The sequence below is a fragment of the Ochlerotatus camptorhynchus genome, unplaced genomic scaffold, assembly GCF_037179485.1.
Source record: "Ochlerotatus camptorhynchus isolate MF236.1 unplaced genomic scaffold, CSIRO-AGI_Acam_v1.1 ptg000277l, whole genome shotgun sequence".
Taxonomy (NCBI): Eukaryota; Metazoa; Arthropoda; class Insecta; order Diptera; family Culicidae; genus Ochlerotatus; species Ochlerotatus camptorhynchus.
In genome coordinates, this window is record NW_027040766.1 from 403839 (window position 1) to 431607 (window position 27769).

At 41.8% G+C, this 27769-nt stretch overlaps 1 protein-coding gene across 1 annotated transcript in view; it reads right to left on the bottom strand.

Moving 5' to 3' along the window:
- Positions 1 to 27769, bottom strand: part of LOC135706300 (neuroligin-1-like) — a 762843-nt gene that overhangs the window by 39389 nt on the left and 695685 nt on the right. Inside the window, exons 15-17 of the mRNA XM_065227888.1 lie at positions 15504 to 15723; positions 15144 to 15358; positions 14765 to 14946 (exon numbers count right to left, since the gene is read on the bottom strand). Coding sequence (XP_065083960.1) covers positions 14765 to 14946; positions 15144 to 15358; positions 15504 to 15723 — 617 coding nt within the window. The remainder of the gene's footprint in view (positions 1 to 14764; positions 14947 to 15143; positions 15359 to 15503; positions 15724 to 27769) is intronic.

Here is a 27769-nt window from a genome sequence, read left to right on the forward strand (position 1 = left end):
TTTAATAAATCACACGAGAATTTTTAATAAATCACAGCTGCGGTGATTCTTGCCTGGAACAACAAATGGCTATCGGTGAATATGTTGACATGGACTTCACGCCAGTTCACCGCGTAGTCCAATGAAAAATCCATTCCAAGTGACCTTCGGTAGTGCAATATTAATTTATCTCAATATCTGAAACACCAGGAACGGGGTGAAAATCCATCGAATGTTTCAAACCTCTCTGACAAGATACCATAAAACATCAATATCGAACAACAACTCACCGCCACCCCCACAATGACCGTGGCAGGCAGGCATGAATAGCAAATCAAAAATAACTCCACTGTTGGCCTTCAGCCGTATCGATTGGTGCCAGCAAGCTAAAGCCGCCCCACGAACGGATGTGGAATGCATCCTGATGCAAATAAATCATCGCTGTTTACCCGTTCGGCGTACACGTAACAAATAACGGCGACGTCGCTGCCGGCCAATGACAGACGGCGAATACGCGACAACAACGGTTGACTTTTCATTTGTGCAATCCCGGCAGATTTTGAACCGTGGATGATTTGTTTCGAAAGTAACGACAACGAATGCGATTCTGGATGCATGAGGGAAATTTGCTGAACATTTGCCCAAAGACCTTTATACTTAATTTAGCTAATCCAGGATTCTGAAATGCCGCTGAATTTTGAATGTCCAATCTGTTGATTTATAAGGACCAAAGTCACAATTGTAAGCAATAGCTTCTTCTGTGAATTTATCGAGAGTAAAAACTCACTCAAGTAAATCATAACACAGAATAAAACTATTTTTGGCAGTTGTGACTTGACCATGATTTGTTTTCGTTCTCATCATACAACTGTGTGAAGGGCCAAAAACGATGCAATGGACCCGTAAGCTGAGACACTTACGCGAAATCCACGGGAGTGATCGTGAATCTCCTTCCAGAAGTTAGTTCATATATCCAGAACAATAATCAATCCACCGAGTAGAAGAATATCTCAATAGACGGGGAGAAGAGTCCACCCTCAATCCACGAAATGTTAGCAACACTCTCCCCATCCAATCGCTTCAATCGGGTACCCTGATGGTCCTTCTCGGTTACCGATTTTTATGAGTGAAAGCAGAGCTCTTCCAATTAACGTGTGGTTTATTTGAAGGACAGTTTGATAAAGGAACAGAAAAATGAAAAGTCAAATAAGCAGGACTACTGAGATGGAATTAAACGATTGCTTCTGGCTTCCAGGTTTCTTCGATATCATCGCCTCTCAATCGTGTAGCCCTAGACTCATCCGTAGTTCTTGAAAGCGTTCAGAGTCCAATGGCTTGGTGAATATGTCAGCTAATTGTTCGCGAGTACCAATAGATTCCACTTGGATGCGTCCTTCGGCAATATGATCCCTGATGAAATGGTGTTTAACATCAATGTGTTTGCTTCGTTTCGTCTCCAAGTTATTCGCCATTCCAATACAGCCTCTGTTGTCCTCGAATATGGTGACAGGTGTTTTCGGATCCTTAACCTTCATAACTTCAAGTACTCCAGATAACCACAGGGATTGTTGCAGTAGCGGCGCTCAGAGCTACATGCTCGGATTCACTTGACGAAATAGCAACTGTAGTTTGCTGCTTGCTGCACCATGATACCGTTGATCCAAACACCTTAAAGACGTATCCCGTGACTGATTTTCGATCTTGATTGTCGGCCACCCAGTCAGCATCAGCAAATACAACGAACGGACGGTCGTCATTGCGTTCGAACTTAAATACAGCATTGGCACTTTCCTTCAGGTAACGAACGATCCGCTTCAAGTACTGCCAGTGTGTTTCTGTTGGTCTTTGCTGGTAGCGCCCCAGATACCCTTCTGGAAAACAGATGTCCGGCCGAACGCACAGCATAATATACATTAAACTGCCTAGTAGCTCCCTGTAGGGTTCTCAGTGGCGTCCCCTCTCGTTGCAATTGCAGTCCCTTCTCCATTGGTGACTTAGCGGGATTGCATTCAGCCAGTCCAAAACGCTCCAAGACTTTTGCCACGTGCGCCTCTTGCGAAAGTTGAAGAACTCCTGTTTGCCGATCGTACGCTATCTTCATTCCCAGAAAGTGGCGTGCTTCTCCACAGTCAGTCATGCTGAACACAGTCTAAAGCTTCTCCTTCATACGTGTGATGGATTCCAATTTCTTCCCTGCGATTAGCAAATCGTTCACATAGAGTACAACGTACAGCTCTTCTCCTTCTTCGCATCGTGTGTATAGGCAGTAGTCATGGCGGGACCGCTTGAAACCCATCTTGACTAGTTCACTGTTGAATTTTCCATACAATGATTTCAGCAACTTGCAGGTCATATTTGCTGGAGCCTGGACGCCTTCAGGAATACCCATATAGATATCCTCCTTCAAATCTCCATGCAAGAAGGCAGTTTTAACGTCCATCTGATGGAAATGGAACTGGTTGTGGACGCTTACAGCTAGCACAGTCCGGATGGTTGGTAACTTCGCCACCGGTGCATATGTATCCTCGAAGTCAATTCCATAACGCTACAGGTAGCCCTTCGCTACTAGTCTGGCTTTATATCGAGCGGCCTGGCCATCTTCGTCTTCCTTCACACGGAATATCCACTTGGATTTGAGAGGTTTCACGCCACGTGGACAGGGTGTTCGCCTCCACACCGTTCGCCTCCATGGATCGCAATTCGTCATCAACAGCCTCCAGCCATTTCATACGATCGCAGCGGGCTTCGATGTCACTGTAGCATTGAGGAGCATCTGTGGAATACGAGCCAGCAGAAGTTGCTCTGTCAACGGTGAAGAAATTTAACAACTTACCGGGAAGCTTGCGCTCCCGTTCGCTGTGCCTCAACATCGCTTGTCCTTCGGACTCGAGTTGTTCTAGTTGCGATGGGAGCGCTCCGGTATCATCCGCCTCCAAAACGTCTGCATCATCAGCAATCGGAGTGACATCGGCCTCTCTTCAGGTGACGGTTCCATTGAATCACGAACGACTTCCCCCTCTTGCTCGTACGGTACTACAACGAGTGGTGTATCTGCTTGATTTTCAGGATTAGCTTTGTAGGGAAAGCAGGTTTCGTGAAACTTCACGTCACGAGCAATCATAATTCTTCTTGACTTCTTGTACCACAGTCGGTAGCCGTTTGGTGCATAACCATGACGGTTTCATGACTCTTGGCATCCAATTTCTTTCGATGTTGGCTGGGAATCCAAGCGAACGCCTTGCATCCGAAAATTCGAAGTTTTTCTAGACTTGGCTTCTGACCGTACCAGCATTCAGAACTTCTGTTCACCAGGTACACGGCAGTAATGACAGCTTCTGACCACATCTTTTCCGGGACTTGAGAATCGATTAACATCGTGCGGACCTTCTCAACAATGGTTCGGTTGAACCTTTCCCCACTGCCGTTTTGTTGAGGCGTGTAAGCAACGGTTGGTTCGATTTGGATACCTTTCTGTGAGTAAAAACGCTTTTGGTTGTTAGAAAGATAATCACGGCCTTGATCTACAGAGTGATTCGGAATAACTGTCCCTTTTAGAAATGGTCATAACGATTGAACGCTTGCATAAATTTTTGATATCATTATATTCCAGATATTCTTATAGCATAACTTATTTCAAATCTCTCTCCCTTTACCTTAATTACCAGCCACATTTGTCATGAAAAATAACCACAGTTGGCATGCACGCTTTAGTTCAAGCACTTTTTGAGTCTTGGTGATGCTTTTAAGCTCTGATATTGAACGGATTTTCCAAGCATGGTTCCTTTGCACCTCTATAATGATGCAAAAATAAATGTTACATTGTTTCGAAGAGATTTCAGTTTCTAAAATATAACACACGATTGTTTTAAAAGTTTATGCCATTCTCCATTTTGACGTCAATGGCTGCTTGAAATCACAAACGAATGAAATTTCAAATCCTACTATCAATACAAGCTGATATTTGTACACACTTAAAACAAAATTACTTGAACATATACCCATTTTACCCATTGAGAATTGCATATTTGTGAAATCGGTGACAGTTATTCTGAATCACCCTGTATTGTTAGTTTCGAGATCTTCATGTTGAATTGCGCCGTTACCATTGCTTCGTAGTCGCGGAATCGATCAAACACCTCCGATTTCCTCTTCATCAGGAACAGCATTGCAAAACGGGTATGGTCGTCAATGGAGGAAACAAAATATTTCGAACCATCCCATGCAGTAGGTTCGATTGGTCCACATACGTCCGAATGAATTCTTTCCAACGGCCTTGTTGCTCTCGGGCGTGTGCCGTTGAATGGTTCACGACATTGTTTCCCTTACACGCACGCATCACAGAACGCCAGCTTGTCTGCTCTGAAATCAGCACCATCCACAAGATTGTTATTTATGATCGCTTTCATTCCCTGTTGACTCAGGTGTCCAAGCCTTCGGTGCCACAAATTGGTCGCTTCAGTTTGACACATATTTGCCGAAGACACTGGAATGTCTACCTTCAGGTTTCCTCTCAAGTTCACAGTAGCAATGACTTCGTTGTTTTTCTTGAGAACCGCAACGGAACCGCAGAAAATTACCACAACGCCAACTTTTTAACGGACATCAGGTTGTCGCGAAGCTCGGGGACATAGAGAACATCCTTCATGTTCAACGACGTGTTCTTGTTACTGCTTCCGACGATGGTTCCAACCGTTTTTGATACCAGTGTTTCTCCGTCCTTCGCTACTTGAATCACAATGGGTTGCTTCATCTTGCGAATTTCCGAGAATACTGCCAAATCATTCACTAGGTGGCAGTGATGGGCAAAACACCGGTACAGCACCGGTACGGTTTTCTAAAGCATAACCAATGTGCTGATCTGTTGTACCGAGTGTATGGTGCTGCTGTCGGTTCGGTTTGGTAGTTGCAAGTAACACCTCACCGTGTTCACCAGTTCGCTGCACACGGTGCGGTTCTGATTTTCCAGTACCGGTGTTCTGTGTTCACAAGGATGATGTTTTGAATTCAAGAACCGATCCGGTACTGTTGTGTGTTTATGTGCGTGGTGCGCATTATTCAGAATTGCCAGTGATGGCAGATAACGAAACAGAAATTGTATTTGATGAATAATATTATGCAGTGTCAAGTCGAAATAGCGGTTTTTGAATACAGAAAAACAGTGAATTCAAATGATGTATTACGCAATGTGGGTATTTCCAGAATCGGTGTGACGTGGAGATCGGAAATCGTCAACCAACGTCACCTTGAAATCCAAGATAGCGGCTTCCGGTTATAGAAAAAAATTTAAACACCTTTAAACACCTGTCAAATACCTTTCAAAATGGGTATTTTCAGAATCAGGGTGACGTCTTGAGACCGGAAATCAATGTCTGCCGCCATTTTTAAATCCAAGATGGCGGCTTCTGGTTAGATTAAAACTGGGAAATAATGCCAAATATCTTTCAATATGGGTATTTTTGGAATCAGGATGACGTCTTGAGACCGGAAATCAATATCTGACGCCATTTTGAAATCCAAGATGGCGGCTTCTGGTTGGATAAAAACTGGGAAATAATGCCAAATATCCTCCAATATGGGTATTTTTGGAATCAGGATAACGTATATATACCAGAAATCAATGTCTGATGCCATTTTTAAATCCAAGCTGGCGGCTTCCTTTTATAGAAGCCTACCCATATTGAAGGATATTTGACATTATTTCCCAGTTTTTAAATAACCAGAAGCCGCCATCTTTGATTTCAAAATGGCGTCAGACATTGATTTCCAGTCTTTATACGTCATCCCGATTCCACAAATACCCATATTGAAGGGTTTTTTTTTTTTTTTAAGTGTCCTGAGCGCCATCCCTGGCGCAAAGGGCCAACGTGAAAGATCTCCATCCTGGGCGATTGTTTGCTTTCGCCTTGACCTGGGCCCAGGTCAAATTCCGGTCGACTTGCTTAATCTCCTTGTTTAGGCTTCGCCGCCATGAGCCCCTGGGTCTGCCTCTGCTGCGATGTCCGCCTGGATTCCAATCCAGCGCTTGTTTGCAGATTTCATTTCCGCTCTTCCGTAGAGTGTGGCCAACCCACCTCCACTTACGTTCCCGAATTTCTGTCGATATCGGCTTCTGGTGACACCGTCGATGGAGCTCGGCATTCGAAATCCAGTTGTGAGGCCACCAAGCACGAATTATATACCGCAGGCATCGGTTGATGAACACCTGCAGCTTCTGTGTGATCTCCGCTGATACGCACCATGTTTCGCTAGCGTACAGCAGTACAGATTTCACGTTAGAGTTGAAAATTCGGATCTTCGTGCGGAGACTAATCTGATTTGACTTCCAGATGTTTCGTAAACTCGCAAAAGCAGCCCTTGCCTTCTTGATCCGTGCACCTATGTCACTCTTGGTTCCGCCGTCCGACGCTATCTGGCTGCCAAGATATTGGAAACTTTCAACCTTCTCCACTTCCTGACCAGCTACCGTAAAATTGGATGGATTTCCCGTGTTGATATCCAACGATTTAGTCTTGCTGACGTTGATGTTGAGACCTGCCGCTGAGGAGCGTTCGGCGAGATCGTCGAGCTTACTCTGCATGTCAGAACGCCGTTGTGATACTAAAGCAACGTCATCCGCCAAATCTAGGTCGTTTAGATGCTCCATTGTAATAGGCTGCCAGAGCAACCCACGGTTCGGCACACGGTCGATCGCACCAACCATTATCTCGTCGATTACGATGAGGAACAGTAGCGGTGATAGAATACATCCTTGCCTCACTCCAGCGACTACCCGAATAGGGTCAGATAGGGCTCCGTTGTGCAGCACCCTGCACGTGAAAGCCTCATACTGAGCTTCGATGAGGTTGACGATTTTATCCGGAACTCCCTTGCGCCTTAGGGCGCCCCACAGGTTTTCGTGGTTGAGTCGGTCGAAAGCTTTTTCGTAGTCAATGAAAACCAAGTAAAGGGACTCTTGGAATTCGTTGACCTGCTCCAAGATTATGCGGAGCGAGACAATATGGTCCACACAGGATCTTCCAGCACGGAATCCCGCCTGCTGCCGTCGGAGAGTCGCGTCGATCTTCTCCTGTATCCGGTTGAGGATAACTTTGCATAGAACTTTGAGAACACAACACAGTAACATAATGCCACGCCAGTTATCGCATACAGTTGGGTCCCCCTTCTTTGGGACCTTCACTAAGACGCCCTGCATCCAGTCAGCCGGAAAAGTCGCGGTGTCCCAGATATTGCAGAATAGTTGATGCAACATTTGTGCAGATAGCATGGGGTCAGCTTTGAGCATCTCTGCTGATATGCGATCGACCCCGGGAGCCTTGTTGGATTTCATGGTTCGGATAGCAGCTTCGATCTCCGGTAGGGATGGCGCCTCAGAATTGACGCGAGTGATGCGTCGCACTCTTGGCGGTTCATGCCGAGATGTTGATGGCTGGTTGACCGACGAAACTTGTAGAAGCTGTTCGAAGTGTGAAGGGTATTTGCTAGTATTTCCCAGTTTTTCTACAACCAGAAGCCACCATCTTGGATTTAAAGATGGCGTCAGACATTGAGTTCCAGTCTCTATACGTCATCCCGATTCCAAAAATACCTATATTGAAGGATATTTGACATTATTTCCCAGTTTTATATAACCAGAAGCCGCCATATTGGATTTCAAGATGGCGTCAGACATTGATTTTTGGTCTTTATACGTCATCTCGATTCCAAAAATACCCATATTGAAAGACATTATTTCCCAGTTTTTCTATAACCGGAAGCCGCCATCTTGGATTTCAAGATGGTGTCTGACATTGATATCCGGTCTATAAACCTCATCCTGATTCCAAAAATACCCATATTGAAGGGTATTTCCTACTATTTCTCAGTTTTCCTATAACCGGAAGTTGCCATATTGGATTTAAAGATGGTGTCTGACATTGATATCCGGTCTAAATTGGTCATCCCCATTCCGAAAATACCCATATTGAAGCGTATTTGCTAGTATTTTCCAGTTTTCCTACAACCGGAAGCCGCCATATTGGATTTCAAGATGGTGTCTGGCAATGATTTCCGGTATTTATACGTCACCCCGATTCCAGAAATACCCATATCGAAGGGTATTTGACAGGATTTCTCAGTTTATCTGCAACAGGATGCCGCCTTCTGGATTTCAAGAAGGTATCGGTTATCGATTTCCAGACAACAGGCGTCACGCGGACTCCAAAAATACCCATATCGAAGAGTATTTTTCAGACTTCAAAATGATTTCTAGTTCCTTCGCTACCAATATTGTCTATCATAATATTTGGCAATTGAATTAATAACTGTCGCTTGGTACAAATATTTTACTCACCTTTTTGGGAGCACTGCTATTTAATTCTTGCCAATGTTCCGAACCAAGAACGGTATACCCGGTTTTGGTAAAATATAATTGAACCCTGCACACGGTTTATATCTCGTGTACCAAAACCAAAATTCTAGCACACCGGTTTTCGGTTTTCAAGCTGCGGTTCTGAACATCAACTCGAAAACCGGCACACGGTTTTGATTTAGAACACACTGGTACACTAAAGCTCAACCGAACCAGGGTACACGCTTACATAAACACAGGAGTATTTTTTGAACACGAACCAGCACACGGTGCACACCGGTTGGTTCAGTTGCCCATCACTGCTAGGTGGTCGCTTGAACTCGAATCGAGCTTGAATATCACCTTTCTACTTGGTGCCTTTTCAATCTTGCGACTTGCAATGAAACTTACTGCATTCCGTTGATCTACCGAATTAGCTTCACCGCTTTTCTGCCGACAGTCCTTCTTCAAATGGCCACGTTTTCCACAATTGTGACACTTGCCTTGGAACTTCGTAGACTTGCGTTTCTTCTCTCCAGAAAATGCCGCAGCCTTGATCTCACCTTAGTCTTCGTGACGTTCGGTTCTTTTCAGCTCTTCCGCCATTAAGCGTTGCTTCACGATCTCCAAACGCAACTCTTCCTCAGGAATGTTTTCCAAGGCCATCACCAAGGGGTCATACGCATCCGGAAGAGTCTGGAACAGCGAAACGACCAAATCAGCTTCCTCCAAGGGCGTAGCCAGGTTTCGGGCTAGGGAGGGGCGAAAAAAAAATTACCATGGAAAATTTGGCCGAATGCCATTTCACCGAACGCCATTTCCTCGAAAGCCTTTGTGTTGCCGAGTTTAGGGGGGGCAGTCGCCCCCCCCTGCCCCTATCTGGCTACGCCTATGGCTTCCTCGACCTTCGCCCCAGCGGTTTTCAGCTACCGGATCAAGTCTTCGAACACCAGCAAGTGCGCCCTCATCGAATCACCATCTCTCAACTTCAGACGATTCAACTACTTTCTCACCAGGTTTTGAGTGCTAATTGACCGCTTCGCAAAGGTGTTCTCGAGTGCCTTCCACATTTCCTTGGCCGTCTTCTTCTCGCAGACGATCGCCAGACATTCATTCGCCAGGAAGCTGACAATATATGACTTGGCCTTCCGGTCTGCCTCTTCAAATTTCACCTTTTCAGCTGCTACTGCCGGTGCTTCTTCAGTTAAAGTGTTCAATACTCCCACGGAATCCAGGGACATCTTGACTCTGAAGCTCCAGTGCTGAAATCCGGAACCACCATTGAACTGCGGAATACCGCACACAGCTTCTCTCGTAGAGGTGCCCATAACCTTTTATGAGTGAGGGCAGAGCTCTTCCAATTAACGTGTGGTTTATTTGAAGGACAGTTTGATAAAGAAACAGAAAAATGAAAAGTCAAATAAGAAGGACTACTGAGATGGAATTAAACGATTGCTTCTGGCTTCCAGGTTCCTTCGATATCACCGATTGTTTAAACATTTCGTTGAGCTTGAAGCACCCAGCTGTAGTTTTGTAATATTTTTCAAAATTTCAAAATCAAACGTCACGAATTGATTTTGCGCAAGCACCTGGATAATCCTCCGCTCTCTCATCGGGAAATCGGAAAACATCTCTGAATCGTGCAGTCAACGGTGAGTCGTGTGATTAAACGTTACTACGAAACTCTGAGCATCGAACAAATGAAGAAATGCGGACAGAATTTATGTTCTATTAGTGATCAGGATCACAAGCGTGTCGTGAAAACGTTTAAGCGGAATCCCAATCCTTCGGTCAGCGATGTGGCCAAAAAGATGAATCTGTCCAAGTCTTTCGTTCAGAGACCCAATGATCGGGAGGGGCTGCATACGTACAAAGTGCAGAAGGCATCAAATCGGTGAGAAAGTCACGCGCCCGGAAACTGTACATCCAGATGCTGACGAAGCCTCATTGTCTCATCATGGATGATGAGACTTACGTCAAGGCGGACTTCCGGCAGCTACTGTTCTTCACCGCCGAGCACAAGTTTGATGTTCCAGAGGAAGTAAGGAAGCAGAAACTTCCAACGTTTGCCAAAAAATAACTGATTTGGCAAGCGATCTTAGAAGCAATGATCAGCTAATTCACCATTTAAAACTCAAAACTCAAAAACAGGCTGCTTTTTCATGGTATACAGTGTGATAATTCAACAATCAATAAATTATCTCAACATTTAGTGGCAAACCATTCATAAACATAACATACAAAAAATTCTTTAATCCACATTAAATTTCATATGTAAGCGCCGATTGAAACAATCTTTTCGACGTCACTACAAGGGTGATTGATTAAACGAAAGAAACGAATCGTGCGGAATGAAAGCCGAGGAAAAACTAATTGCACCAATATACTCAGGCCTACAATTCCACACCTTCTATAGACAGGTTGAGCCTTGATAGCTAGCTGCTTGCGGGAACTGATGACCTTGACCAATTTCCAAATAATACTCTTTAACAAATTTTTGGTGGCCCTGAAAAGGACCGTTTTGTAGTGATGGTTGAGTAATTCTGAGCTGGGTGTTCAACACGGATGAGGCTGTCGAGCTGTATGTCGTTTGGAGCGAGGGTGACACGCATGGCATAGATGACCGACCCGCAGCGACTCACGAAGAGCTACTGATTCCGATCCATAGGATAGCGGTGCAGCTTCTTCCTCCTTTGATGGTTGCTTATGTGGGCTCTGCAGCTCGCTGCTTGCAGGCAGCCTTTCGTTGTTACTGGAGAACAATTTTCAACGCCACACGCCGGAAGCACTACTACTGCTGCTACTGCTGCTACTGCTGCTACTAATTTCGACGACCGAACACCACCACACAGTGGTGTAGTCGTTGGGAACGTGTGGTTCTGAGTATGGCGATGAGTGTGCAAAATATTACGCAATTCCATCCTCCCTATTTGCACGCGCCCGAGGATCGGAGGCGAATGCCACTTCGACTTGTTTCGTCTACTTACTACTCTCTGACGACTGTGCTGGGGAAGCAGCATATGCATGTAGGTAATTGGTGCATTTGTTAGTTAAATCGACGCTTTTGGACAATGCTGGACATTTACCAGTTTTTCAATAGTTTCTTGCTGAAAATCAACATTTAGAAGCATGTCGATGCGTAGTCATATCTCTGATCGATTGGTGATAAAATTATTGAAATTGGACCAGGGGCAGCTGAGTTATTAACGTTTAAAATCTTTCTTAATTTGTTACATGTTCCATTTTCGGTTTCACAAAGTGTACCCCCATATAGAAATCAAAGACGTAGTCCTACGTCAAAACCGCAAAAGGCGCGTTAGGCCCTCCCTAGAAGTAAGGCAGGCAGTGTTCATTTGAAACGTTAATAACTGTTCGGGGTTAACTCGGATTCACATGTTACCTATACTCTAAAAGTTCTACATTGTGTACATGAAGAACATTGACCAGCTACAACGCCACCTAGAGCATTACATTTTTGTCGATTTTCCCCATACAAACTTCAAGCCCTTTGAACGAGGGTTTCCCGTGAACCAAATTACTTCAAATTTTGGCAGGGTGTTTTTAACCCCCCAAACTATTATTCCATGATTGACCTATTTTGAAACACTCTAGTAGGCATGCTATCAATTGACGTTTGAGTGCGTTTTATGAGTTTAAAGCTGGAATGATTTTTTGGCGTTATGAGTGTGAGTGCGATTATTCCAAAGCATTCCAAGGAGTATTCCAAGGCAATGAGGATGGTTAAAAAATGAAAATGATTCCATGAGAATTGAATAGCATGAACTTGTTTAAAGGATTTCTGCTAAGAATTGAATAAAATCTCTGGGAGCATTCCTAGAGAATTAAGCAAAACATTTTAACATTTTTTACTTTAGAAACTCATACATTCCTAGGGAGAATTTCAATTTTAAATCATGTCAAAGGAAACTCATGTACATGTGGTTAAATATTTAGGAAGAATTGTAAAGAATCCCGAGCAAAGTCTGAGATCAAATGGAAATCTAAATTTGATGTTGTGATTTCGCTGATTATGATTACACAGGTTGCTGTCGTTTTAGTCGTTTTAACGGTTAAAATATCAAAATTCTTCCAAAATCTTCCTGTGACATCACATTGAAAACTATTTCTGCTATCAGTGAGAACAAACTGAAAACTCAATTTGATATAAATTTTTCATGTTGATAACAAATCAAGTGTTCAATTTGATGTTCTGCTAAGGCAATGAGCAATAAGCAAATGTACAGCAAAATGAAATCAAAATTTGTCAATTGCGTAAGCTGAAATCAAATTATGATTTCAGTTTGATGTTGATATCATAACTTGACTTCAATTTGCTGTCATTTTGATGCTGGACTTTGCTCGGGATGTTACGGAATTTTTTGGGGTAATCTTGAAATTCAGAGCAAACTTCAAACGCAATTCTGAAGTGCATTTCAAGAGAATTTTGAAGAGTGTTCCAAAAATATTCTGAAGAGTTTACCATGAGAACTCTTAGGAACATCGCAAACTGGGGGATGAGACATGGAGTCAGACTTCTTTTGAAATTTCTAATATTTTGACGTAGGACTACGTCTATGATTTCTATATGGGGATACACTTTGTGAAAACTGAAAATGGAACATGTAACGAAATTATGAAAGATTTTGAACGTTAATAACTCAGCTGCCCGTGGACCAATTTGAATAATTTTATCTCCAATCGATCAGAAATATTTTTACGCATCGATAACAATGCTTCCGTGCTGATTTTCAACAAAAAACTATTCAAAAAGTGAAAATTGCAAGCATTGCCCAAAAGCAACGAAATAACTAACAAATCCACCAGTTACGTACATGCATATGCTGCTACCCCAACACGGTCATCAGAGAATCGTTTCTAGTCGAAACATGTTTGAAAACATGTCGATGTAGCATTGCTGTTTCCCCAACACTGTCATCAGAAAGTCGTTAGAAAACAAAACAAGTCGAAGTGGTATTCGCCTCCGATCTTCGGGCGTGTGCGAATAGGGAGGATGCAATTGCGTAACATCGCCATATTCAGAGCCACACGCTCCCAACAACCACGCAAAAAGCTCTCCAGAGTTGTAATCTTGTAACGAAACTTGGAAGCAGGGGTGCAAATGATTTTTATCGATTCTCTTCATTGACTTTCTGTTTCGTTAATAACTCGACGGTAAACATATTCATTGATACGTTTGTTGTTCTAGATGATTGAAGGGCATAGCAGAAATAGTGTGAAATAGGTTAGTGAAGCAATGATCATCAAAAGAGGAAATCGATAAAGAAAATTGACCTTTATCCCTCTGCTTCTAAGGGGCTTAATCCTGTCGTTTTCAATTATTCGAGCGCGTAACCGACATCCCTTCTTATTTCTACTCGTTTGATTTAGCGCAGTAGAGAAAATAAATAAAAGTACTAATTTATCTCAACGGGATAACGGCAACCATGCCGTGAAACAGGATCATAAATTCGCCGAAAAAAGTGTTAAGCGTCTTTCTGCTAAAGGCTAAGTTTTACCAACTTTTTGAGAGAAAAACTGAAAAGGGGAGGAGCTTAAGCTGGGTGGACACTGATATTATGCGGCCTTCCAACGTGTCGCAGACACCAGTTCAACCCCTGTCCAGCAGTAGACGGGCCGAGACTCTTGCGAGTGTTCAATAATTGAACCGAAGAAAATTGGATTGCCCGCTTCAAATTACTGATCCAGCTGCCATCATCATGTTCCAAAGGCTTTAAGCCTGTACTACCATCGGCCTTTTTCAGGGCCACCAAGATTTTCAAAAAGAGTTAAATTTCTGAACATGTCCCAACTAAAATTCATATCAAAAGGTTGTTTTCAGGGCAATCATAGTCATACTAAAGAATATAAACAGAGAGAACCCCGCTCAAATTTCTATTCCTACACAAAACACAAGCTCCTGCTAAAGTTAACAAATAACATTTATTATATAAGACCACGTAGTCCTTTGCCACCATTGTGTACAACCCCACAGGGCAATCACTTGTATTTTTTCTACTGCAGCAAATTATGTTCATATTACGTTCAATCATAAAGTTTATCTCTCAACTTCTGATTTAATTTTATTCGTAGGTCTGCTAATATATCTCAGCTTGTTTGTTAACCAATGGTTGAGTTGAGGTAGAAGCTCTTTCAGCAAATAAGATTATCATCGGACATCGATAACTGATGAATGGCTCAGTTCTTTTTATTTGCTGAACACCGAAAGAGCACGGAATTGCTTTGATAATAGATAACCTCTCTCAAAGATTTCCATTGGTACACAATTCACCATTTTAAATGCTTTTACCAGAAAGCAATACATTTGATACTGTCACCAAAAGCGTTATCGAGATAGCAAATCATTCCGATTGCCGAAATCGAAAAACTGCTCCCAAATCCCACGGCGACGACGAGATGATGGTGGAAAATAGCGCTACAACATCCGAATGTCATTCTTACCTGTTGTTTGTGCGAGAAACTTCCGGACCGTCCCAGGGTGGCTGTCGTCAAGTTGGTATCCTTCACTCCGCCGCCACCCTGTCGCTTCGGAAGCGTTGCATAGCTCGGGGGTGGTTCATGGCTTCGCTTCCCTTTGCTCGGCGACGGACTCGCCGGTATCGGTATCGTCGTCAATGGGATATCTGCGGATCCAAAATAGAACCGAATCCGGAAAACAGTCAGTCAGATACGGATTCGAGCGGAGTGTGAGTGTATCAATTTTCTGGAGGATTTATGGGACAGGACGATAAATTCGCATTGGGACATTCATTGAAAGATAGCTGATGGCAGTTTGAGCTTTTTCAAAAGAGCAGACCGAGAGAGTGAATGACATACTAACCTGCCTCATCCGGACTGGCGTTTCCGTTGTTATTGCGAGATCCACTTCCGGAGCCGACGGTGATACCGGTGGTGGTGCTGTTGCTGCTGCTCATCGTCTGGGACTTCCGCCGACGGGACCGATCTCGTTGATAGTAGATGCCGGCAAAGATGAGCATATTTAGCAGCAGCAGCAGGCAACCGACACCGACTGTCACTCCTAAGGCGGCGGTGTAGCTGAGTGTGTGGAACGGATAGAGAGGGGAAGATTTATGGGCTGTTATCAAGCTACTTATCCAGTTCCAAGAAGAGTGTTTCTAGAGAAGTTTCTTTGCTTGGTTTACTAGGAATACGGCTTATTTAGACGAAAGAACGAACTCACCTATAGTAATGTCGATTGGCCAGCTTCTCCAGCAGTTCCTCCTCTTCCTCCTCGGTTAGAATGCCGCCTTCGACGTTTCCCTCCTGCAGTACCTCTCCCATCGTTGGATCCGGGGTGCATTCGGTCCCAAATAACTCCTGTCGAGATTCCTGCGCATCGTTGATATTGCCACCGCCTCCGAACATTCGCGGCCGACTGAACAACTCCGCTCGCACAGATCCTACAGAGGAAAAAAAATATGAAGAAGAAGACAAAAGGTGATTAGATACTCGCATTATGCTTAGCAATGATCCACATCATGACCGTCGACAAAATTATATTCAATTCCCTGCGCCCGGAGTTAACTTTTAATTTCATGCAAATTTAAACATGGGAATGCACATTGCCGTTGCCGTTCGTTACGCTTGCCTCCCTCTCAGTGTCCATTGTTGACCCAGATCCCACAGTAGCACTAGGAGGCACAGTTTTGCGGCTAGAAAACTGCTTGGCTGCTTATTTCACCTTCATCCCCGTTGGACGTGCCCACGTGTCCAGGAATAAAGTAGATTTGTTGTGATTTCATACTTTTTCAGCCGGCGGGGAACCAGGTGCGGGATGGGGCGATGAAAGTTTAACATTTGAATGTGGTACGTGTCGGCAGCTGAGCCGGAGTTATGAAAAGTGATAGTTTAACAACGATTAAAAATTTGAAACAACACTCACTGTTTTGAAGCCATGGGAAACTTTTCGACAATGGTCGTGCACATCTAACAAACTGCCCGCTTCCACTTTGTACGTGGCTGCAGGCGATTGGCGAAAGTTTTTTTTTTGTTGCTTTTTATATTCTCGGGAATTGTCATTCCCATTCATTTTGTGTCTATTTGTGGGCACAAAGATGGATTGGAGACGCCTGATGTTGAATTCAGTAGGATAGAAAAAAAAAATACAGACTGCAAGTTGACCCTTTTGTTACCGTTCGCTGTAAATCGTTCTCTGATGGATATAACTTTATGAAATTTCACAAAATTAATTAATGTGATAATTTTTAATAATTACTTTATTTGTACAGGCTCAATCGAATAAACTTTACAGAGCCGAGTTATCCTTTGCGTTATACATTATTACTGTCTTATATTTAAAGTTAAAGGAAGTGGATCGAGTACTCGCGGTTGTCTCGAGGTTAGTGGAAATTTACATTTTTTTGGATGGGAAAAGGGAGAAGGAGGTGTCTTGATCTTGATCTTGAAAACAAACATTAAAAAAAAACCCACACGTACAAAATACAAACCTAAACACAAGGTTAATCAAACTTACAATCTAAGGTTAATATTCTTAAAGTAAACATATATGAGTTTCAAAAGCTCCAGATCGCGTCTAGCCAAAATATCCCGAACCGGAACATTAGGTTCTCTACCTCGAGCCCGAAGAAATCATACAAATGTGATCTGACTCCACGATACTCCGCACAAGACCAAAGGATGTGATCAGCGTCCTGGTAACCTTGTCCACATTCACAGAGATTGCTGTCTCCCAACCCCACACGGACCAAGTGAGCGTTTAGACAATAGTGATTGGACATGAGACGAGACATCACGCGTATGAAGTCTCGACCCAAGTCCAACCCTTTGAACCATGCAAACTTCGACACCTTAGGGATAATTTAATGAAGTCATCATCCCAAGCTCCTTTCACTCCATTGATGTTGCTAACGGGTGGCAACTAAAATTTTGGAATTTCTTTCTCAAGCTGTCAAAAAAAGACAAACATACTTGAAGAAGATCTGATTTATTGAAATTAAAGATACATTGTCCATTGTTGAAAAAAAATTAGTGAACATTTGAAAACGGTCCGTAATCGGATGTTCGGTGAAGCTTCCGTTTGATGTCGGAACAGGAGCGTTGTACGGCCTTCATGTCAACTTTGCGAATGCATCTCTTGATTCTACCAATCAACTGTTTGTAATTCGTGTCTCTCCAGTTATTTTTGTACACCAAGGAGCTCAAAACCCCGAAGAAATCTTCGATTGGGCGACACTGAGGCAGATTTGTCGGATTGTGGTTTTTGGGTACAAATGGGATCGAATGGGTATTCAGGAACGATTGTGTTTTTTTGGCGTAATGCGATGACGCTTTATCCGGCCAAAATACGTATTGTCCATCAGCATGATGTTTTTGTAGAAACGGGATCAAAATTTTCTTCAAACATTCGTTCTAGTACACATATTGATTGATTGCCAAACCAGAGGGCTTGAACCATGGCTTAGAAATGACTTTCTCGGAAATGGCAATGTACAGCATCACTTTCTGTTCAAACTTATGCTTAAACTTATATTTTATGTTCGGAGGTGCAGTAGAACTATCCGTTGAATAGTATCGATTGTTTCCGGGAATCTGCGTCTTCGAAAGAGGGAAGTAACTTTCGTCGTCCAAAACAACACTTTTTCCGGAATAATTGGGCGGCATTGGGATTTCAGCGTTGAAATCAGTGCGTCAGTATATACCGGGTCTCGTGTCTTCTTTCGGTACTTTATTCCGATTCTTTTCAATGTTTTGCAGATGTATTGGCGAGAACAGTTGAACTTTTTTGCGGCATCCCGTTGGCTCAGTGAATCCTTGTTGTTGAAGGCACGAGAAAGAGAACGAAGTCCTTTTGCGCCCATAATTTTGGCTGGTATTCCACTACCTTGCTTGCGAGCAGTTGTTGGGGATCTTGGGATATGGTAAACAGTCGAAGCCGCAACATTTTCGCTTTTAAAATGTTGTACCGTATACTTTTTGCCGAGATTTCTGTGCAGTTCGTAGAACTGTACAACGCGCTCGCGAAATACTTCTTGTTTCGACGGCATTTTGAGCAAAACTGAGCAAGCATAAACAAAACAAAAAATACTAGCAGAAAGAAGAGAGAGAGAGCTAACACATACACACTCTTATTTCTCTCTGAGCACGTTTGTTGTTGAGCATAGAGGCCTCGAAAAAATTCCAAAATTTCGAGCGATTGCTGACGATAAATAGAGAAAAATTCACTATAGGCGATTTGTCGATCATAAATGTCGCCTTCCATAACGCCCACCTTTGCAAGTGAATCCGCCTTCTCATTGCCCGAAATTGAGCAATGCGAAGGGACCCACGCGAACGTGATGATGAAAGAGCGCACGGATAAAGCACTAAGCAGTTCTCGTATTTTCAAGAGAAAATACGAGAAGTGCTTTATCGGCCTAATGGAACGGATAGCCTCGACAGAACTGAGACTATCCTTAAAAATAAAGTAGTGGTCTGGAAGAAGTGAAGAAATAGCTTCCAAAGTGTAGTGAATTGCTGCCAGTTCAGCCACATATACAGAACAAGGAGCTTCAAGTTTTCGAGAGGTGCTATGAAATTCATTAAATTCACCAGAACCAGCGGACTCCTCTATTAGAGATCCTTCTGTGAAAAACGTTCTTGAAGAATCAACATGGCCAAACCTTGCAGAGTATAATGACGGAGCAATCATAGTACGATGATGCTCTGGAATTCCGCGGATTTTCTGCGTCATAGATAAATCAAAATTCACTAAAATTGGCGAAATCGGAGAAGACTACACGATTGGGAATACTTCTTGAAGGGCTGACATCCTGTGTTAAATATAGGTAATACAAAGTCATAAAACATGTTTGAGGATTTAGCTCCAGAAACAACGGGTGAGGAGCCTCAGAGATAACTCTGAAAAACGGACAGATAGTGGCAACATGCCCGCCAGCACTTCGAGACTCATAGTATGAGTCGAGTGCATGCATCCTAACGTGATACGAAGACAACGATACTGGATCCGTTCCAGCTTGATGATGTGCGTTTTAGCTGCCGACTGAAAAACCAAAACTACCATATTCTAGAACCGATAAAATCGCTGTCCGGTACAGCGTCAGAAGATCTTGTGGATGGGCTCTCCACCACGTTCCAGTAATTCCAGTAATTGTACGGAGAAAATTGATCCTTAGTTGGCATTTTCGTCTCAGATACTCAATGTGGGATCTCCAGGTGCATTTAGAATCGAACCAGACCCCAAGATATTTGAAACAATTCGTTTGAGCGAACGACCAACTCAGTTTTCTCCGTAGATAATTCGATACCTAGCTGAATAGCCCAAGTAGATAAATTGTCCAAGGTATCCTGTAAGGGTCCTTGCAGGTCAACCTCTTTTGGCCCTGTGATAGACACTACGCCGTCATCTGCAAGTTGTCTCAACGTGCAATTGTCACTATGACAATCATCAATTTCTCTGACGTAGAAATTGTACAAAAGGGGGCTTAAACATGAGCCTTGGGGGAGACCCATGTAGCTAAATCGAAAAGCTGTAGAGTTTCCATGAGAAAAGCTCATATGTTTTTCAGACAGCAAATTGTACAAAAAATTATTCATTTATGGAGACAATCCACAAGCGCGGAGTTTCTCTGAAAGAACTTCAACGGATACTGAATCAAAAGCCCCCTTTATATCCAAGAACACAGAAACCATTTGCTCTTTCTTAGCAAAAGCCAACTGAATTTCCGAGGAAAGCAACGCGAGACAGTCGTTCGTTCCCTTACCCCTACGGAAACCAAATTGAGTATCTGAAAGAAGGTGGTTCGTCTCAACCTATTTGTCGAGGTGAAAAAGGATCATTTTCTTCATCAATTTCCGAATGCACGACAGCATTGAGATGGGCCGATACGAATTGTGATCCAAAGCGGGTTTATCACCCTCACTCGTCTCAAATCGTCGGGAACAATATTGAGCTCCAAGAGCTGAAGTTCAACATGCGCCTCTTAGCGACGTCTGGGAGGTTTTTCAGCAAGTTGAACTTGATTCTATCAGAATCAGAATTGCCACACGATAGGAGAGCGAGTTAAAGTTCGTTTCGCGAGGAATCAACTGCGACGGCACGGAATCCGGACACACTTTTCGCGCGAATTTAAAATTCCATCGATCCGAGTATTCCTAGCTTTCGTTGTTAGTAGACCGGTTACGCTTTCTTCGCGCCGTACTCCAAAGCGAATTCATAGACGTTTTGCGTAACCCGGTTTTTTGGCCTTGATGAGGCTCTGGAGTTCGCGTTCAAGAGATGTGTATGCGTCGAAATGCTCGCGTGTTCCGCGTTTCCGAAAAAGTTTAAACGCGTCGGATTTTTGACGTAGGACTACGTCTGTGATTCTTTTATGGGGATACACTTTGTGAAAAATTAAAATGGAACATGTATCGAAATTATGAAAGATTTTGAACGCTAATAACTCAGCTGCCCGTGCACCAATTTAAATAATTTTATCACCAATCGATCAGAAATATGTCTACGCATCAATATAAATGCATTCGACTGTTGATTTTCAACGAGAAACTATTCAAAAAGGGCAAGTTTGTATTGAAAATTCCTGATGTAAAAGTTGCACATTCCTGGTGAATGCAGGCGCAATCTTTATTGAACATTTCTGGTAGAAAAACTACAACGTTTTGGTGAATGGGAAGACAACTTAAACTTGAATTCCGAGAAGAACCTCAAGGGTATTGAATTCTGAGGACTGTTCCAAAAGAAAAGATTTCTGGGGATAATTCCATGAAAATTCTGCGAATAATTTCAAGTGAATCCTGCAGATAATCCCAAGATAATTTCGAAAAGAATACAGAGAGAATCAAATTTTGAATAAAATTCCAAAGGGATGTTGAGGAAAATTTCAAGGGAGTTCCGAGGATAATTTCAAGCTCATTCCGGGAAGAATTTCTGGAGAATACAGAGGAAATTCTTCTGATACTTTAGGGGAATTTCAGTTCCAAGGTGTTCTGAGTAAAAAAAAGTTCTAAAATATTCCGAGAAGAGCCTCAAGAATATTGAATTCTTAGGTCAGTTCGAAAATATTTCTGGGCAGAATTCGAAGAAAATTCTATGGATAATTTCAAGTGCATCCTGTAGATAGTTCCAAAATAATTTCGAAAAGAATACCGAGAAAATCATATTTCATAAATCATACTATTGAAATTTTCTCGGTATTATTTTCGGAATTATCTTGGAACTATCTGCAAGACTTACTAGAAATTATTCGCAGAATTTTCTTGGAACACTTCCCAGAAATCCTTTGGAACTGTCCTCATAATTCAATATCCTTGAGGTTCTTCTCGGATTTTTCTTAGAACTCTCCTAAGAGCTCTTTTGAAATTCATTTCAGAAGTCCACTAAAATTATACTTAGAACTCTTTATGATTTTTTCTCAGAACACCTTGGAACTGAAATTATTACTTGAAATTCCAAAGGGATTTTGAGGAAAATTTCTAGGGAGTACCGATAATGTTTAGCTCATTCCGGGATTAATTACTGGATAACACTGAGAAAATTCTTCTGAAACTTTAAGGGAATTTTAGTTTCAATGTGTTCTGAGTAAAAGTCAAGAAGAGTTCTAAAAATAATTCCAGTTGACTTCTGGGAAGAACTTCAATAGAGCTCATAGAGTTCTAAAAATTTCGAAAAGACCCTCAAGGAATTCTGAGGATGAACTTTTTCGCAACAGCTTTTGGATTCCCTTATTGAAAAGTGGGTATTAGATTTCCATTGAACATTGGTCTATTGTTGTTTTACTAAATTAAATTAACTACATTGAACAGTAGGGAAACAGTGGAGTACTCTCCATCTCCAGATTAAATGCACCTTAGAAAAAATTGCCCCTCCTTAACAAGATTCCTGTGCACGCTAGTGCTCACGATCCAATCGAATAATGTTAAAGTCATAAAAAGGGGGATCAGAAGAGAACCATGTTTCACAGAGGGCAAATGCATCGCAATTATTGTTATGGACTAAATACTTTAACGAATCTAACTTCGGAATAAGACTTCGACAATTTCACTGTAGAACAGTGATCAAATCCCCAACCTAGTTTGGAAAACTATCCATCGAAGAAAATGATTGCTGCAAGGAGGGGCCACTTCCATGTCAATTGCTTCAAGAGTGTCTTCACAGTAGGAAGCATTGCTAGAACAATGCTTTTCAGAGGATCAGAATTATCGAGATACTTGAGGATACCGTCCACAATGTCATCAAATGAGAACAGCCCCGATGAAGAAAAGGCTTCTGTTCTTAAAATTGGAGTATCAGGGAATTTCTATGTCCCCGGGAGAGATGGGTATAGGGTAAAGTCAGTTCTTCGGAATCCAGGAGGAGAAGAAGTCTCCTTTTTTCACCACTCCTTGATTTGAGTAATCTGATTTGGGGTTCTTGATTGTAAACTTTCCGCGAACGGATGCGTTTTCGTTTCCGTGCAGAAAAACGGAAAGAAGTTCCCTCCTCAGCCAAGTCAGAGTCAGTCTCGTCATCTCACAAAAGAGAGAATGGATTTTTGTCGTTGGTCGATGGCGTGGCCGTCTTAAGCATTTCTGCAAAAGACTGCCTGTTTGTACAAAATGTGATAATTGTTGGCTAACCGAAATATATTTTGTTGATGTTGGTGTGGTTGAATCTTAAGTAAACCAATCCATCTCGTTTGGCCGAATACTTGAAAAAAGATTTCCAATTTTTGAACACTACTAGACTCCTCAATGGCAGCCCTGTGGTCTTTTATTTTTACTTTCCTTAATTCGATTTTTGTACATTATGAATCTGTGATTTTTTTAGTTAAATTGTATATTGTAGGGGGAATTGACGTAATGTTGGCCTAAATGACTCTTATTTGGGCCCATACATATATTCAGAAATCGAATAAATTTACTGCCATTACTACCGTGCCAATGACGCGTTCATCTAGATAAAATTGATAAATAGCAGATTTTTAGCGATGGGCCCAATTTTAGATCTATAGGCCAACATCAGAGCCATTTCTCCTACAAAACTGAAATTTTTTACTGTCGATGGATCCATTATTCTTTTAAAAATAAGCATTAAGTTATGTAATTGGTATTTCTTAGCCACCCTTATTACAAGAGCAGTTCTTTGGAGTTTTGATGATCTTATTAGTTTTTTCACAGTAAACGCAGCTTGTCATATAATTAAGACCAAACAGAATTAAAAAAAAAATATGAAATTTTTCCTCCTGCAAACATTACCAGTTCTTTGGAGTTTTGTTGTTCGGCATTCGCCCAAACGGAATTAAGCCAAACGACCCATTCGGCAAATAGGGATTCGGCCAAATGACGAGCTAAACAAACTTTTTAATATCTCTTAAGTCCTATGAATATCTGAAAAATTCCTTGAAAATTTTGGAACTTCTTAAAATACCCTGCTAAATTTTTGAAATTCATGAAACTACGCTGGATTTTCAGAATGTTCAGTTCCTACATTTTCCGTGGAATTCTCGACTAAAATTCCATGAACTTTTATAACGTTCTTGAAGTTTTTCTGAACATTTGGTCTTCTGTGAAGCTTTTGAAGTCTTTACTTCCCTGATATTTGTAAATCTTTTTAATGAAGTAATGAAATTGGGTTGTTAGCGGAATGCTAAATAAAACAGCAAAAAAGGTTATCTTCCATTTAATTCCACTTAATTAATTTTGGTATCCATGACAGATACGTATTTCGACTACAATGTGCAGTCTTCAATGGGAATGACACTGATGAAGACTGCACATTGTAGTCGAAATACGTATCTGTCATGGATACCAAAATTAATTAAGTGGAATTAAATGGAAGATAACCTTTTTTGCTGTTTTATTTTTTTTTTTAATCTTTTTAAGTTCTCTCCATTTTTATGGAATCTAAACGAAATTTTTAATATAGAGACTTGAGAATTGGCCTTCATTAGACCCACATCTTGCTTGCAAAATAAAAAGAAAAGTTCTCGAGTTTTTTCTGAAGACAATTGATTTTTTAGGGCAGTTACACGAGCTTCAGTAAAATCTCCATTATCGATACTAATTGTAGAATTAACGTAAGTTATTAAAACAGTTCAAAAGATTTCTGAATTTCAATAAAGTTCTCTAGGCTGCCCTGAGTTTCTCAGTATTTTTATAAGTTTATCCCGTAATGTACCACGAAAAGGTGATCTACCCACGTTACGGCGCACAGTGTGTCCCCTTCGATGTTATATTATTTTCTATACTTTGCTGTGTAGGATTAAGCAATTAAATGCAATGATCTTACAATGGAGAAAAAAAAACCACTCCAATAAGTGATTCCGAAACATTCGCCAAAGTATCCTCCATCGGAACCGAAGGGGTTAACCTAATAAACGTCCACTTTCGGTTGGTTGAGTTAGTCGTTGCCTCTTTTTTGCTTAGACTTGGAATCGAACAATGCCGGAACCGTTCGATGCATAGTGCATCGATGAGCATTAGGTACTTTTTTGCACTGCCCCAGGTTTGGCAAAGGAAAGTCAAGGATCAGCTTTTTTTTCTACACTCGGAGAAATGGGAAAATCCAGTTGTGTTTTGTCGATTCGAACAAATCGACGGACTCTTCAACGAAGCAGGAAATAATCGGAAAAAACGGAGATAAATTAGATTACAGTTGAATTAGGGTATACGTTTGCTTTAACGGAGTTTTCCGACTGCATAGAACTAGAAGGATGTTGTTCCTCTTTCTCGTAACTGGATTGATTAAGTGGAATCAAATTGGAGAATGGTACATCATTTTTCATTTCCAGCGACGAAGATATCGCTTTAATAAACTTCTGTCATAAAATGACAAACCATAAAATGCTAACTCTGCCACTCTATTTCGCATTCCCATGAGTTCCGGTTGCCGGGAAAGGTCAACAGTACTTCCTTCCAACTACATCGTAAGAAAAAATAACCACTAGCCCATTCAAATCCCCCGTCCAACCTTTCCTGGGAAAATCTCATTTCAATGTACAGAATATTTCGGATATGGAATTTTTCTATCCCGATGCGGTGCCGTGCGGTGAAACGACCCAAGGGGCAGCAGCGAAGATGGCGATGCTGCTTTCCGCTTCCGCAACGGTTCCAGCTCGTTGAAAGCTTATTTCACAATTTCACCCACTTCTTCTCGGGGCCCTCTCCGGGTTTGCGGCCGGCGAGCAGTGAAAAGCAAGTTTTCCAAGATGAGCAAGTATGGGTACTTAATTCGAAACTATTTACCCTCTCGGTAATGTTGCTTTGCAGGAGTATGGTGGTTGAAACCACGCCAAAACTTGCTTCAGCAAAGGACGATGCTGGACCCCGGGTTGGTGGGAATGAGATTTTTCGACGTTTAAAATCTCTTGCAGTCAGCAGTCAGCAGTAATGGCACTCAACGAACCATTCCCTTGAATGGTACAGAGTGTCCTAGTTAGGAAAGCAAGAGATGCTGATATTCATGTTTGCCCGTGGGTTAGGGTTTTATGCGAAATCGTTTCCGCCTCGGGAAGTCTCCGGGTGGGTGCTTAGTGATTCAAATTTAGATTCTTTTGGTATAGTGGCAGAGGGGCGAGGGGGGGGGGGTGTAATGTAAATGGTACACTAGGAAAAGGGATCTTCCCAGTTCTAGAAAAACTAGACTTTACTCCATATTCTTTAACTCCATACATGATGATTTGGTATATTCAATTTAATTATTCAAATAATCAAATGATTAATGGTCAATTTATCAAACAATAAAAATATTAAGTCCAAACGTTATTTTTATGTCTATTAATGCACAGCAAAACAAAAGTTGTTGAATATTTCGTCAAAACAGCTGCACATCACTTGTGAACATTTGTACATTTGTTATACATTTTACGATTTGCGTACACATAAATTGCGAACTTATTTACATCCATGGATGTTATATTGTTTCTGCTGTTATGCTATTCCATCCATTTTTCACACATAAGCATGAATTAAGTTGATTCGTATTCAAAGTTTAACATAATTATCTTAGAACCTCTGCGTGAATAGTCCACTAATCTATAATAAATCAATTGATTTCTGCTGTAGGTTATTCAAGAATTATATGATTAGGAATGACAAAATAATGATTTTCTTTTATGATATTCGCTATAAACACACTTTAACCGAGAACCTGATTTCAGTATACATATCCTAAAAATTATAGGTGTTTCGGTACTTTTTTGCATTATTTCCTGACCAAATTTCCGTGATTTTATTTCAAGTTAACAAAAACGGTAAACATGTTTACCGGCAGATCTGTAAATCAACTTCATCGCTGACTTCGGTGAAATAGTTTACTGAAGTTTCGGTAAACAAAGCGTTGCATCACCTAGTTCAATAACGGTTAAACGTCAAATCTGCCATATTATGATTTTCGATCGGCTTTGAAAACGTTCGTAAGTTCGTGAAAAATAAAATATGTAATTATGGAGGCAGTTTTGAGCGATGAGCAATGAGCGAATCGTAGTTTTTTCCGTAAGTAATAAAGTTCCGTTATCTCAATAATTACCCATTGTTACAGATGTTCGATGTTGTTGCATGATTTTTTTCTGTCCGTCGCAAATGCCATTCCCAAACCTTCATCCAATGCTTCCTTGTTTTCAGTTTAGCGCTAAATCCTTCGACAAAAACTTCATTTTGTTCAGCACTAATACATTGACCACGACTGGAGCAAAATGTTTGCATGGCTTGCAGTGACCACCAGCGCTACATGTAAAGATGTGCGCTGCCGTGCCACGTTGACGCTGCCGACACTTTTTGGGTCACGCCGCCGCCGACACAATTTTATCGGCGCGCCGATTGTTCATAAATCGTCACGCCGCCGGTCTGCGATTTCCCACACCGACGGTAAATTTTTTACAGTGCATACGGCTCTTAGGATGGCGTATTATTTTTTTTTTCATACCTTACATACAAACCTTGATATATCACGAATCGTTTCTTCGACTCACTGTCCCATGTCAAAGAGAACAGGTCTGGTGATGTGAATTTGTCGTATCTTTCATTCTCCTACTGTTCTCATGCAACAGCGACAACAACACGCTGTTCCATTTCCATTAGAGGGCGGGCAAAGTCCTTGACATGGATCACTACCTATTGGTTTTTCACTTCATAGACGATTTGAACTCTTTACTCCCATGGCAAAAACCCCATAAGCATCTGTCAATATATGCGTAAAGTATTACAGACTTTGTCTTATCAAGAAGAGCAGTTGTTGGATGGTCGTTAATGCTCATGCTCGAAAATAACGTCGCGTGAAAGTGGAACTTAATGAAGGCCTAAGTGATTTTTCGTAGCTTTTAGTTTTTGGATTTGAAAGATCGTCGCTTGCAGTGGCTTGCTTACTCAGAAGAAGAACGCGGTTCCAGTTATATTCATATTAAAGAGATTTAGGGTCGAATCGCTTGTTTATCGTGTATTTTGCGAAACTTGTCGTCGTCGTCGTCGGTGCCGAGTTTAAATGGTTACAACAACTCGAATAGAGATATTATG